This window comes from Mycteria americana, unplaced genomic scaffold, assembly GCF_035582795.1.
Source record: "Mycteria americana isolate JAX WOST 10 ecotype Jacksonville Zoo and Gardens unplaced genomic scaffold, USCA_MyAme_1.0 Scaffold_37, whole genome shotgun sequence".
NCBI lineage: Eukaryota > Metazoa > Chordata > Aves > Ciconiiformes > Ciconiidae > Mycteria > Mycteria americana.
Window position 1 is genome coordinate 2,007,340 of NW_027445624.1, and position 14,549 is coordinate 2,021,888.

The 14,549-nt window shown below is 52.2% G+C and overlaps 1 protein-coding gene across 1 annotated transcript; it reads left to right on the top strand.

The window, feature by feature from the left end:
- The first annotated feature begins 6,618 nt into the window (after nucleotides 1-6,618).
- LOC142403518 (olfactory receptor 14C36-like) lies at nucleotides 6,619-7,647 on the top strand. Its single transcript, XM_075489778.1, has one exon. It carries the CDS (start codon nucleotides 6,688-6,690, stop codon nucleotides 7,645-7,647), a length of 960 nt encoding a protein of 319 aa, XP_075345893.1. The 5' UTR covers nucleotides 6,619-6,687.
- Nucleotides 7,648-14,549: the final 6,902 nt, after the last annotated feature.

Genomic DNA, 14,549 nt, shown 5'->3' on the forward strand with positions numbered 1-14,549 from the left:
GAAGAGAGCATGGTACTGCAGGGGCTGCGCCCAAGAGTGCTGAGAGAACAGGTCCATGTCACAGGGAGGCCATTCTGTCTCATCCTCGAATGGTGGTGGAGATGAAGGGACCCATCTGATCATTGGTGAAAAGCAAATGTTGCACAAAAAGTGTGTCACAGAGCATGTCCTCCTGGGTCACATTTCTGGGCCAGGAAGAAGACAGTGACTGAGAACAGCCAGCATGGCTTTGTGTAGGGTGGATCACAGCCAAGCTACACTTCTGCCTTTTCTGATGACAGGGCTGGATTTCTGCACCAGGGAAGAGCAGTAGATGTCATTTGCCTTGCTTTGAGCAAGGCTTTTAACACCATCCCCCACAAGAGCCTTGTCTCCAAGGTAGCACATAATGGGCTGCATTGGTGAATATGTACGTTGGTAAAAAGTGGTCAGAGAGTTGCTCTCGGAAAGTCAGTTAATGGGAAATATTGCAGCTGGAGGCTGGTGGCAACAAGGGGAGTCCTGGAGGGTCCTGGGACCCGTCTGGTTTAACATTTTTCTAATGACCTGGAGGTCTTTCTTGTGAAGTCTGCACACCTGATACCCAGGTGGTGGGACTGGTTGACACACCAGGGCAAGGCTGCCATCCAGAAGGACCTAGGTAGGCTCAAAGGCATGGGCCAACAGGAGCCTCATGAAAACCAGCATGGAGAAATGCAGAGTCCCGCACCAGAGGTGGACTGAGCCCCTGCAATGGTACAGGCTGGGGACTCCCTGGCTTGGGAGTAGCTCTGCAGAAAAGGTGCTGGAGTTCCTGAGGGCCATTAGGCAAAAGACAAGTCAGCACTGAGGAAGGCCAGCAGTGTGGTGGGCTATATGAAGAGGAGCATAGCCAGGAGACTGGGCATGTGTTGATCGTCCTCTACTCAGGACTCGTTAGACTACTGGTAGGTACTGCATCCAGATTTGTGGCCCTCAATAAAAGGGAGAGAGATGAGGAAACTGGAGTGAGTTCAACACAGGGCCACCAAGATGGTCTAGGGCTGGGGCACTTGCCTTCTGAGAAGGGGCTGAAGGAGCTGAGCTTGTTCAGCCTGCAGAAGGGAAAGGTTCAGGGGCACCTCAGAGCAGCCCATGGCTTTTGAATGCCTGCATCTTCGTAGCAGACAGAGCCAGACTCTTCACTGTGATGCATAGTGCAGGATGAGGGAGAAGTTCAAGCTTTTCCCCATCCTGCCTGGAGGGCCGGGACACTTGTTTCACACAGTAGTCAGGGTCAGGTGGGGGTGCAGATAGTTTGAGTGGAGGAAATGCCTTGGGCTCCAATGAAAGCTCAAAATTTGAACTGCACGACTCCATTGGCTGCAAGTAGACATGAGTTACTTGACGCAACTGTGAATTTACACCTAGCTGGTCGAGTTTTCTTAAGCATCTCACTGAGAGAAGCAGTGGTGGGGAAGAGGAGAGCACTCCCTAGTTTCCCAAATCCCAGGGGGGTTGCCAAGCCATCCCTTTCTTATCCTCTGCCATCCCATTCCCTGGGAAGCACATCTGGTGGAGCTCCAGACTGTAAGCATTGGGGTGTCTGTGTGTTTTGCATAAGTGTCCTGGTTTCAGTTGAGATAGAGTTCATTTTCTTTATAGTGGCCGGTATGGGGCTATGTTTTGGATTTGTGCTGAAAACAGTGTTGATAATACAGAGATGTTTTAGTTGTTGCTGTACTAGTCAAGGACTTTTCAGCTTCCCGTGCTCTGCCATGTGCAGAAGAAGCTGGGAGGGGACACAGCCAGGACAGTTGACCCAAAGTGGCCAAAGGGCTATTCCATACCACATGACGTCATGCTCAGTATATAAAGCTGGGGAAGAAGAAGGAAGGGGGGGGGAAATTCGGAGTGATGGCGTTTGTCTTCCCAAGTAACCATTACGCATGATGGAGCCCTGCTTTCCTGGAGATGGCTGAACACCTGCCTGACCATGGGAAGTAGCGAATTAATTCCTTGCCTTGCTTTGCTTGCGTGCACGGCTTTTGCTTTACCTATTAAACTGTTTTTATCTCAACCCTCAAATTTTCTTACTTTTGCTCTTCCGATTCTCTCCCCCATCCCACCGAGGGGGAGTGAGCGAGCGGCTGCGTGGTGCTTAGCTGCCGGCTGGGGCTAAACCACGACAATAAGACAAGTCTTAGTCTGCCTGAAGACCTATCTTTGCAAAATAGCAGTCCGCCTCTCCATTAGTCCTGCCAAGCATCTTCTGTAGGCAAGGTCGAAGTAAGCAATATGATCAACACCAGGCAGGATTTCCCATCCTAAAGCGCACATCTAAAATGGATCAGAGGGTGGGCTTGCAAAACTGACACCGTGAGTCTTCAGGTGGCACGGGCACTGCTGATTCCTCCTCCAGGAAGCCGCATAAAAGAAGCCCCCGGGGAGCGCCAGGGAGCAGGAGCGCTGCAAGCAGCAGTTTGCACAGCACTTTGCATGGAAGGGCGCGTGAGAAGGGCAGCGCACTCTTCCAGTGGTGGGGCTGCTGCCTGCTCTGCTCAAAGGCAGGCTTAGGCTGCGGCCCCACTGATCACCCCAGCTAGCTGTCAGCTGTGCAAACCTACCCAGCAGCTTGAGGTCTCCAGGGAATTAGAAAGGCTTCTTAGGCAGTGCTTTGAGGTCATCAGAAGCATGGTGGCAGAAACCAGGTGAGGGCTGTGCTCTGCAGCAGCTGGGCACCATCTCCCTAGCCAGCCTAGCCTGGGATGAGTGGAGGTGGCCACTTCCTCTCAGGGAAGCTGCTGTCCAGGTGGAGGGCAGGAAAGTCTGTACCCCACGCTCCTGGGTGGAGGAGGGTGCAAGCTCCACCTGCGCAAGGTGTGCTCTGGTGGAGTCCCTCAGGCAGCGGGTGGAGGAGCTACGGGAAGCAGTCAGGAGGTGATGCTGTATAAGAGAGGCGGAACAAGAAATAGACAGAATCTTATTTGAGGCATTGCAAGAAGAAATATTGGAACCCCATGGCACTGACCTCCAAGGACTACCGGGCAACGAGTGTCAACAGTGAATAGACAGCATCTTGGAGAAGGAGGCACCATGGTCTCTGGTGACCCATGGCAGCAGGATATCACGTCCAGCCGTTTCCCCCTACGTACCACCCAGCAACAGATACAAAGTCTTGGCAGTACATGAAGCCAATGGGCAAGATTCCCAGGGAGAAACCTCAGCAGTTGCCCATCCCATAAAGGAGCTCCATCCATCTGAGCTGCCCCTTGACACAGAGGCCATCCTCCGTCCTCGTCTTCCCTGCCACTCTCTCCTGCAGAGCCTATATCCCTCCACTGCTGCAGCCCAGTTGAACAAGTTGTCTCGCCACATCTCATTTCATTCCAAAGTGTCACAGCGCTCAGAAGCTTCAGCTCCGTCTGTGTGTGCTCCAGCTCCTCCTGGCTGTGCACATTGGGGCTCAAGAGCTCAGCACCTCAGCTGTGGCAAGAGATGGTGCTGGCTATCCCAAGCACCTCGCGTAGCACTATTCGCCTTTCTTAGGGCATTAAAAGAGAGCCCGGGATTAAAGAAGGTCTCCTCAGTTCAGAGATTTGGATATGTCTATGTTTTGCAGTAACTGGTGCTCTAGTAAACACACTGGAAGGAGCCGAGAAGGGGCTGTGCCATGGGGTGGTGTTGGAGTTCAGATGATGGCACACTGGCACCAGACCCCTTTGGGAGGCCCTGGGGTGTCTGTCCCACGCCAGCTCCAACAGGGCACAGCTTTCCTGGAGGCCCTGTGCTGTGGTTGCCTGCAGAATGGAGTTGTATTAGGCACTCCAGGCACCTGGCCAGGCAGTGGAGGCTTTTTTTAAAATGTAGTTAAAATGAGAGCCCTGAAATAAATACGATGTCTTCAGTGCGGGGATGTGGACATGTTAAGATATTTTAGTGGAATCCCTCAGGCAGTGGGTGGAGGAGCTGCAGGAGGAAGTCAGCAGGTGACGCTGTCTTAGAGAAGGGGGTGGCTTTGCAGTGACTGGTGCTCTAGTAAATGCACTGGATAGAGAGAGACCCGGGTCTCCTTCTGGTGCACTGCTCTGTTTGGTCAGCTCAAGAGCTCTGTGTGCTCCAGAGATATATGTGACAAGGTGCACGCAGGTGCCCTAAACGTACAGGTCGGTGTCATTTAGGATGGCCAAGGAAATCCCCCTTCCACCTCTGGCCCTCAGCTGATGCTCGGGAAGGATGGGGGTATTCTCAGAGATTTTCCATCACAGCTTGCAAACACTTGCACACGTCTTAGACCAACCCTGGCCCCTCAGTCATCACCACGTGTGTGGGGGTGAGCAACTGAGCGCCCACAGAATAAAGACGAGGGGCTCAGAGCAGGGGCTCACCTGCAGGCAACGCTTTTGTGCACCCCTGAACTGAAGCAAGAGGAATCCCATCTGCTGTGGCTGTGTGGGGTGCATGGAGGGAGCTGAATCGTGCTTCTTCCAGCTGGGAAGGAGATGCCTACATTGCCTCAGCTGAACCACTGCCCAGCACAGGGGAAGCCAAGCCCTCCCTGTCCCTGTCTGTCTGTCCTTCGTCTTATGGGACAGGACCTGCGGTGTCCAGAGGGGAACATTTACACCTCTCGCAGACAACCATGCTCTGGCAGGACAATTTCTGCTGCAGGAATCAGTCCCCCTCCAATGTTTAGAGAGGCACCATTAGTGATGCTTTTGTTGACTCCAAAGTACATTCCCCAGGGATGATCCTGCTGCCTTTCGGCGGTGTCAGCCCTGGAGCCCCGGGGACACCTCGAGGGAGCCCAGAGGGGGCAGAGAAAGTGGCGCCTTGGGTTGGTCCTCTGCTGCTGAGCTGCGGTGGGGTCCTGAGACGGAGGAAGCTCACGGCAAGCATGCAGTGCTTCATGCAGACAGCTCTGCCCAGGAGCAGATGCTCTGCAGAGCACAGCAGGGCTGAGACACTGCCTGCAGGCAGCAAGGGGAGATAGATGAGAGTTTAAAGGCAGTGTGGAGTGGGAGGATGCTGAGAGCTCACTGGAGGAGAAATCTTCACAGCCCTTAACACAGTAAGTTTCAGGCTACAGGGCCACCAGAGTATGCTGGAGGGGTCTCCTAGAGCTGTCAGATCCCAGAGCAGGTAGGATCTGGCAGGATGGCTCTCTGGGTTTCTTGTGTGTGGAGAAGGTTGTGCTGCAGAGCAGGGCTTCCCTGCTGCACCCTCAGAGGGACAGGGCACGACCACCCCCTTCTTCTAGGGAGGCCTGCAGGGGTGTGCAGCTGGGTGTGCAGGCAGGGGTGCCCAGGGCTGTCCTTCAGAGCAGGTCCCTGCACCCCAGGAGGCTGTGTGCTGCTGCAGGGACTCTGCTGCCTGCCAGGGTCAGCACTCAGCCTGCCCAGGAAGCTCCCCACAGTGCTGCGGGGAGAAGCTGTGGGTGGAAGGATTTGACACCCCAGCAGGGCAGGGCTCTTCTGCTGTTGAGAGGGTGCTGCGTGGCTCAGGGCTGCTCACAGCTCCACATCACCCCCAGGGTCTTTCTGAAGATCCTTTTGAAGAAGTGCAACAAGGCAGCATTGACTTGAAAGGGAAGGTTTGTGCTTTGAGGTTTCTCTTCTTGGTTGTCTGGATAGGCAGGGGGAGATGGGAATTTATTTCTCTGTGCTGCAGAAGGCACTGAGACCGCAAATCTTCTTAGGGCTTGTCTGAGCTTCTCCTTCACCCCTGCACACACAGAGATGCCCCTGTTCAGCGCCTGCTGCCAGGAGGTGTCTGCAGGGCAGACCTGACCACACTGTTGTTGGGATGGGGTCTGTGAGTACTGACAGGGAGCAGATGTGGGGACAGAGAACGAGCTCCTGCCAGGAGGGACAGGTCCAGGCAGCAGAGACATAGGCACGGAGGGACAGGGAGCCACTACCGGAAATGCTGAGGGCAGGGGATTTGGGAATGTCCCTGCCGTCCCCTGCAGTGCAGACACCTTCCCTGGTCTCCTCTCCCACCCAGCAGAGCTTCTGCCCCCTGTTCCCAGGCTGTGTCACCCCCTTGGAGTCCTGACCCTTGATGAGTTTAGACTCACCAGTACCCATCTCTCTCGCCCTTTTCCGCCTCCCTCAGCAGAAGCATTGGGGCATTTCTCCGTGTTTTGCCTCCTGTCTGTGCTGCCCTTGTTCTTGCCCTCAGAGCCTCTGGGGAGGAGGGTTTCAGCTGCAGGTCACATACTGAAACGTTGGCTCCTGCCCTGTAAACATGTCCATGGGAACAAAGTGCCCCAGCCCATCCTAAGCCGAGGGCTCTGGGCGATACAGTGCTTGGGGCCGGGGAATGAGCTGGCTCTGTCTGGTCACTACAGTTTTAGGCCATCCAACAGTCTCTCTGGGGTTGTCATGTTGGAAGATGCTGAACAGCCCTTCTGCATTACGAGTGCATTATATGTGACGTAAATTGTGATTTCACACCCTTTCCGTGGTACCCTCTGCTACACAGAAGGGCTGACCCCTCTGGAGCTGATGGGCAGAGGCCACTGCTCGTAGCAACACACTCAGCCTGCACAAGCCAGAGCTCCAGCCAGCGAGACGAGCAAGGACGGAGGTAATGTGTGTTTGGGTGGGAACAAGGAACAAGGCAGGGGAGTGTTGGCTAATACATAGAGATTTTCTCAAAGAAGCCTGTCCTAACTTCTCAGTGTGCTTTCCTCTTTGGACAGGTCCCCATGCCCTGAGGCAGCAAATGGCCAACAGCAGCTCCATCACCCAGTTCCTCCTCCTGCCATTCACGGACACATGGGAGCTGCAGCTCTTGCACTTCTGGCTCTTCCTGGGCATCTACCTGGCTGCCCTCCTGGGCAACGGCCTCATCATCACCGCCGTAGCCTGTGACTGCCGCCTCCACACCCCCATGTACTTCTTCCTCTTCAACCTCTCCTTCCATGACCTGGGCTCCATCTCTACCACTGTCCCCAAATCCATGGCCAATTCCCTCTGGGACACCAGGGCTATTTCCTATGCAGGATGCACTGCCCAAGTGTTTCTGTTTGCCTTCTTGATTACAGCAGAGATTTCTCTTCTCACCATCATGGCCTATGACCGCTACGTTGCCATCTGCAAACCCTTGCACTATGGGACGCTCCTGGGCAGCAGAGCTTGTGCCAACATGGCAGCAGCTGCCTGGGGCAGTGGTTTTCTCAATGCTATGGTGCACACTGCCAATACATTTTCACTACCACTCTGCCAAGGCAATGCCATAAACCAGTTCTTCTGTGAACTGCCCCAGATCCTCAATCTCTCCTGCTCCAATTCCTACCTCAGGGAAGTTGGGGTTGTTTTGGTTGGTATCTGTTTAACATCTGGGTGTTTTATTTTCATTGGACTGTCCTATGTGCAGATCTTCAGGGCTGTGCTGAGGATCCCCTCTGAGCAGGGACGGCACAAAGTCTTTTCCACGTGCCTTCCTCACCTGGCTGTGGTCTCCCTGTTTTTCAGCACTGCCATGTTTGCCTACCTGAAGCCCCCTTCCATCGCTTCCCCTTCCCTAGATCTGGTGATGGCTGTTCTGTACTCAGTGGTACCTCCAACGTTGAACCCCCTCATCTACAGCATGAGGAACAAGGAGCTCAAGGATGCCATTAGGAAAGTGATTTCATGGATGTTTCTCCATAGTGATAAACTTCCCTTCTCTCTGCACAAATGACTCCCTAGGTATCTCATTCCAGGCCTGTCCTTTTGTCTTTTTTATTATTATCGCTATCATCGTTAGAATTATCATCATTATCGTTATCACACTGTTATCATTATAATTTTCTGGTAATCTGTGGTTATTTTGTTCCTACGCAAATGTTTAGCTTCAACTCATTTCTACTGAGAAATGAATCTGTTCTCCATCTTGGAGCCTGTATAAAGGTATGTTTAACACTGGTCAGAGCTGCCTCTCTCATAGGATGTCTGTAATAAAATGGGATCTCCGCAGTGCTCTGCCAGAAGGTTGGGCTCTTCATCCAAAGCTGGTGCCTGGAATCGGCATGAGCAACTGCTCCCCAAAGGGCCTGTTGCTCCATGGATTCAGGAGCCAAGAGCTCAATGTCATGTTATGGCCTGTTAGAGACAGAGGGTTGGATTTAAGACTAACCCATTGGTGTCTGCTGACTGGAGATGGTGACTGGTCAGTGAATTACATTGCCATGTCTGTCCCACACACGACATGCAGATGATGTCCTTAAGGAGGGGAGTCTGGAGCTCCTTAAGAGCACGGGATATCTCCATGGACAGCATGTGCCTGGGGCGGGCAGTGACTGGAGCCCCACAAAAGAAGAGATTGCCCAAGGTGGAGTCACTGAAAGGGAAAGTACTAAATGCAGGTATCTTCAGGAAAACACAGACTCTGCAATCCCAGAGGAGGCCGTGGAGACCCAGCAAGCACGAGGAAGGGAGGCCAGAGCGTGATTTGTCTCATCCTCAGGCACAACCAAACACATCTACTCTTCTTGGAAAGGCACCATGGTCCCTTCAAGCACCTGCCACATGCACAGACCCTTAGGCAGGGGGATTTGCAGCCGTGATCCCTATACAGCTTGGGACCACATGAAGAGCACAAGGAGGGGGACAGGAGAGGCTGCCCAGATCAGAGTAAGGATGGGGAGAGGTCAGAAGGGAGGTGACCTGGGCTGGAAAATTGCCTCAAATAGAAAAATGCTGGCGTTCAGCTAATCCAAGGCAATGTCCAGACTCCGGGTCTGTCGCTATCCTACAGCATGCTCATGGTGCAGAGCCACAAGTCCTTGCTGTCCTGGTGCTCCACCAGACCTAGGAAGTGGCTGAAGAAGGACTGGTGCCCCCAGTCTCTTAGTGCCGTAATCCTCCAGTGTGGAGCTGGCCACAACAGCCTGCCTGCATGGTCCTAGAGGATCCCAGTGAGGTCGTGCTTGGAGAGTAGGTTGTGATTATCGTTGGTCTGAGTAGGTGTGATGATCTGGGTGAGCATCATGAAGGGAAGGGAAGAACACGAGATCACAAGGGCAGGAAGCAGTAAGGGAAATTTCACATGAGGTTAAGGAAAGAAAAAAACCCCAAACCCATTATACCAGTGGACCAGCACTGGGCCAGGGGCCTGTGACTTTCAAAACTCTAATTTCTCATGAGTTTAAGGGGGAAAAACTCACTATGAGAGTGGATCAGTGCTGGGTCAGCAGAAAGCACTGAGCAATCTGACCTAACTGTAAAGTTATCCCTGCTCAGAGCAGACCATGCCGCTAGAGACGTCCAGAGGTCCCTTCTGACCCAAACCCCTCTAGAGGGAGGGGCTGGACAGTGGAAGCGAGGGCAGTGGACACTGCTGTGCGTTGAGGATTTGCTGGCATTTGTAATCCCTGGTTCACCCGATCCTCAGCGTTACATGGTGAATGACTTCATCCTCAAAAAGAGGCTCTGCTCCATGGACACCAGGGCTCAAACTGATTTGGGGATACCACAGAAAAGTTCTCAGGAACACTGCCAGACATCACAGAATCACAGAATAGCAGAATAGTTGGGGTTGGAAAGGACCTTTGGAGATCATCTAGTCCAAATAGTCTGCTCAAAGAAGGGTCAGCTGCAGCAGGGTGCTGATGATCATTTCCAGTTGGATTTTGAGTATCTCCACGGATGGAGAGTGCACAACCCCTCTGGGCAACTGCATCCAGTGCATGACCTCCCTCACATTCTGCAAGTGTTTCCTCATGTTCGGGCGGAATTTCATCTTTTTTAATCTCTTGTTCTGTTACTGGGCACTAATAAGAAGAGCCTGGCTCCCTCTTCTTCACTCCCTCCCATCAGGTATGTATAGACATTGATAAGATCCCTGTCCTGAGTCTTCATAATGCACTTCAAAATGAATACTCTTTACAATGCAGCTGTATTGGGTTTACGGGACAAGGCTTTGGTAGCGGGGGAGCTGCAAGGGGGGCTTCTGTGAGAAGACACCAGAAGCTGCCCCCATGTTGGAGACAGGCAGTTCCAGCCAGCTCCAAGACGGACCTGCTGCTTGCCAAAGCTGAGCCCATCAACAACGTTGGTAGCACCTCTGTGATAACATATTTAAGAAGGTGGGAAAACTGCTGCACAACAGCTGGGAGAGAGGAGTGAGAAGATGTGAGAGAAACAACTCTGCAGACACTAAGGTCACTGAAGAAGGAGGGGGACGAGGTGCTCCAGGCAGCGGAACAGAGATTCTCCTGCAGCCCATGGTGAAGACCATGGTGAAGCAGGCTGTCCCCCTGCAGCCCGTGGATGTCCACGGTGGAGCAGATATCCCTCCTGCAGCCCGTGGAGGACCCCACGCTGGAGCAGATGGATGTACGCTGAAGCAAACTGCAGACCATAGAAAGCCCGTGCTGGAGAAAGCTCCCGGCCGGAGCTTTTTGACTATTGCTGAGCAATTTGAGCAATGTGAGGCTTGCTGAGTAGTGCTTGCACAGCATTGAGGTTGTCCCTTTTTACCACTCTCTGCTCACAGTGAGTAGGGCTTGAGGTGGGCAAGAAGTTGGGAGGGGACACAGCTGGGACAGCTGACGCCAACTGACCAAAGGCATATTCCCTATCATATGATGTCATGTTCAGTAATTAAAGGTCAGGGAAAGGACGAGGAAGGGGGATTTGTTTGTGATTATGGTGTTTGTCTTTCCAAGTAACTGTTACACGTGCTGAGGCCCTGCTTGCCTGGACATGGAGAAACATTTGTCTGCTGATGGGAAGCAGTGAATAAATTCCTTATTTTGCTTTGCTTGTGTGCACAGCTTTGCTTCCCTTCATAAATTGCCTTTGTCTCAACCCATGAGTTTTCTCCGTTTTGCTCAGAAGAGAGAGATTCTCTCCCCCATCCCTCTAGAAGAGAATGAGCTAGCAGCTGTGTGGGTGCTTAGGTGCTTGCTGGGGTCATCCCACCACACCTGTGTACAGAGTTGCAGTGCTGGAGTAAGAAATTCTCCTTTTTGAGATTATTTATCTTAACCCCTTCACCCTTTACCCTCTGGTTTCCTCAAGACCCATGCCAAATATGTTATCCCGGGGCGAGGGTCTAAGTCATGGGTTGGTTTGAAGCTCCTGGACAGCTTCCCAACCCTACAGTGTAAAGGTGCTGCGCTGTTGGACTGAAGAAGGCCTTTGCACACAGACAACCCTCGACAAATAACTCTTTGTTCATTCAATATTTGGTTGGCTGACTTCAGGAGTAGGTGCTGACACACCCCTGGTCGGACTCAAACAGCATTTTTTTCTGGGAAGCTGTCCTAAGGAACACTCTCATCCCCATTTCATTCCATGGTCCATAAACTCGGAGAGAAGTGCTGCAGTAGAAGTGGAAGGCTTGTGAATGAGGGTGTGTCGCGATTTAACCTTGGTAGGCAGCAAAGTTCTTGCTAGGGTTTGCTTGTGTGATGGCAGCATGGGAAGTGCACAGGATCAAACAGACCATGCAGCCTGAGCTGGAAAATATGCTAAGAAGGAAAAGAAGGTTACAAAACTCCCTAAGTGGGTGATTAAACAAGGGAAATGCCCTTGGAGGATGGACTGTTTTAAAGTAGCAGATTCCACTTCTGCAACCTGTGCAGCATATGTTAGTCATTTAAAACTGGGAAACTGAAAAGGCAATAGAAAGGAAGCTTGTGCCATTTGAACCCTGACGTGATTCACAGCATATCCTGAGAGAAGCAGATGAGAAGGTGAAGGACATACAAAAGGACACGCAGAAGGTGAAGGAGAAGGAAATTCCCAAATTAAAAGAACCACCTTAATCAGCAGAGAGGAAGGTCTTAGGGCCCACAGACATAATACCTGGTTAAAAATCAGACAGCTGGAGTTAAAGTTGGAAAAGTACAAGATTTACAAACAGAAGTAAAGGAAGTTTTAGGAAGTGTGTTAGAGAGAGCTAGAACAGCAGCTCAGTTTCTAGCAGAGCAATGTCGAATCACTGACATAAGACATGATCAATGCAATGCAATCACTGAAGTCTGGGAACTCAAGAGCAGGTCCTGGAGAAGGTCTCTATGTTGTGCCGGGGAGGCCCAAGTTCCTGTGGGCTGCGGCCACAGGTCCTGGCACCCTTGCCAGTGGATTCTTGGGGAAAGAGTTGAAATGGCCACGAGGAACCCAAGAAACTTGGCGCAATTATTAGTAGACACATGAGCATCCATGAACACTATTGGGCCATATATGGCCAAGTCAGGTGGAAAAATTCAAGAGCAAGTCACTTCAAGTGGCTGTGGTGGAGCTCATCAGCTTGCCCCAGTTTGGGAAAACATCCCCTTCGAACAAGGGAAATGAGAGGGAGTAATGTGAAAGACCACGTATTAAGAGAAAGTAATATTTATTATGCCGTAGATGCAAAAGGCACTAAGCATCGGATTGTTCCTCCCAATACTTGAGAAGATCTAATCTGCTTTATCCATGAGCTAAGGCAAACCCTCTGAACACAGTGAAGGACACTGAGCAGTGGCCTAACGTGAAGAAGGATGTAGACCGCTGGTGTAAGAACAGTCCTTCTTACGCCATGACCAACGCACATTACGCTGGAGTAAAAGGCCCAGTCCAGCACCAATGTATTGAAGGCCCATGGACACGACTGCAGATTGACTTCGAAGGACCTCTGCCAGTGACAGCTTGAAACACCAAATGTATCTTGGTAGGAGTAGATCCTTTTCGTAAAAGGGGCAGAAGCTCTCCATTGCAAAACCAGCACGGTGGCCACCACTGCAAATCTGCCGTTTAACAACATCTTTTCTCACTGGGGTCAGCTCCACACCATAGCGTCCAATCTCAGCACCAACGTTGTTGCATGAGCACAACATAACGTGTCCCGCCCTGGCTCTGTCAGCCCGTGGGAGAGGGGAGATGGAGATGGCAGTAAAGGGGGTGCATTTGGCTGTTGAATGTGGGGTCCAATGTGGGGTGATGCAGGTGAAAGAGACACGCCTGGGTGCTCATTCTGGGGGCACCTTTGTTACAGCCACCCAACCGACTGTGCCAGGCAGGAGGGCAGGCAGGGCTCATGGCCACCATACCCAGGACTAGCCCTGAGACTGATGAAAAATCTGTTCCTTATCTCCAGATTGAACATCTGCTCTTTCACCCAACACCCATTATCTTTCATCCTCCCAACATGCACCATGGTGGAGAGCCTGGCTCTTTATTCTCCATAACCTCCTCGTAGGTACTGGTAGGCTTCTCCAGGCTGAACAAACTCAGCTCCTTCAGCCTCTGCTCAAAGGCAAAATGCTCCAGGCCCTGACCATCTTGGGGGCCCTTTGCTAAAGCTCCTCCAGCTTGTCAACATTTTACCTGTATTGAGGGTCCCAAAGCTGCATGCGGTATGCTGGATAATCCCTTCCCTCAATCTCCTGGCCATGCTCCTGGTCATACAGACCAGGATGCTGTTGGCCTCCCTGGCTTCAGGGCACACGACTGCTTCCTGCCCAGATCGCTGACCACCAAGACGTTCTCCACAGGGCCGCTCCCCAGCCACAATGGCCCCAGCCTGTGCCAGTGCCATGGTTAAGTCCATTGCAGGGGCAAAAGCTGACATTTCACAGAATCACAGAATCACAGAATCATATAGGTTGGAAAAGACCTTTAAGATCATCGAGTCCAACCATAAACCTAACGCTGCCAAAAACCAGCACTACACCATGTCTCTAAGTACCTCATCCAAACGTCCTTTAAATACCTCCAGGGATGGCGACTCAACCACTTCCCTGGGCAGTCTGTTCCAATGCTTGATAACCCTCTCGGTGAAGAAAAATTTCCTAATATCCAGTCTAAACCTCCCCTGGCGCAACTTGAGGCCATTTCCTCTTGTCCTATCACTTGTTACCTGGGAGAAGAGACCGACCCCCACCTCTCTACAACCTCCTTTCAGGTAGTTGTAGAGAGCGATGAGGTCTCCCCTCAGCCTCCTTTTCTCCAGGCTAAACAGTCCCAGCTCCCTCAGCCGCTCCTCATAAGACTTCTGCTCCAGACCCTTCACCAGCTTCGTTGCCCTTCTTTGTACGCGCTCCAGTACCTCAATATCCCTCTTGTAGTGGGGGGCCCAAAACTGAACACAGTATTCGAGGTGCGGCCTCACCAGTGCCGAGTACAGGGGCACAATCACTTCCCTAGTCCTGCTGGCCACGCTATTTTTGATACAGGCCAGATTTGTCCTTGTGGGATTTCCTGAGGTTCCTGCCAATACGTGGGCTCCTCCTCCTTGAACCCTTTCCCTAAGCACAGAGTCCTGGAGACCTTTCCAGTGAAGCCTAAGGCAAAGAAGGCATTGAGTCCCTCAGCCCCATCTGTGTCCGCAGTTACTAAATCACCCTCCCCATTCAGCAGCAGCCCTGCATTTTCCTTGTTCCGCCTTGGTCTCTAACGAGCAATAAGTAAACCTCACCAGGGTGAGCATGGAAATGGCCGATGAGAGAGGCTGGGGGCTGACAAGTGCCCTGGGCCACCTTCCTGGTCTGTCCATGCCACCAAAGGCACAGACCACTCTCCGCTCTTCTGAACCTGCATGTCTTCGAGCCCCTCCATGAGACCAGACTCTGCAGCCCAAACCCACTGGTGTGTGCCCTCACCCTGCATGGTCAC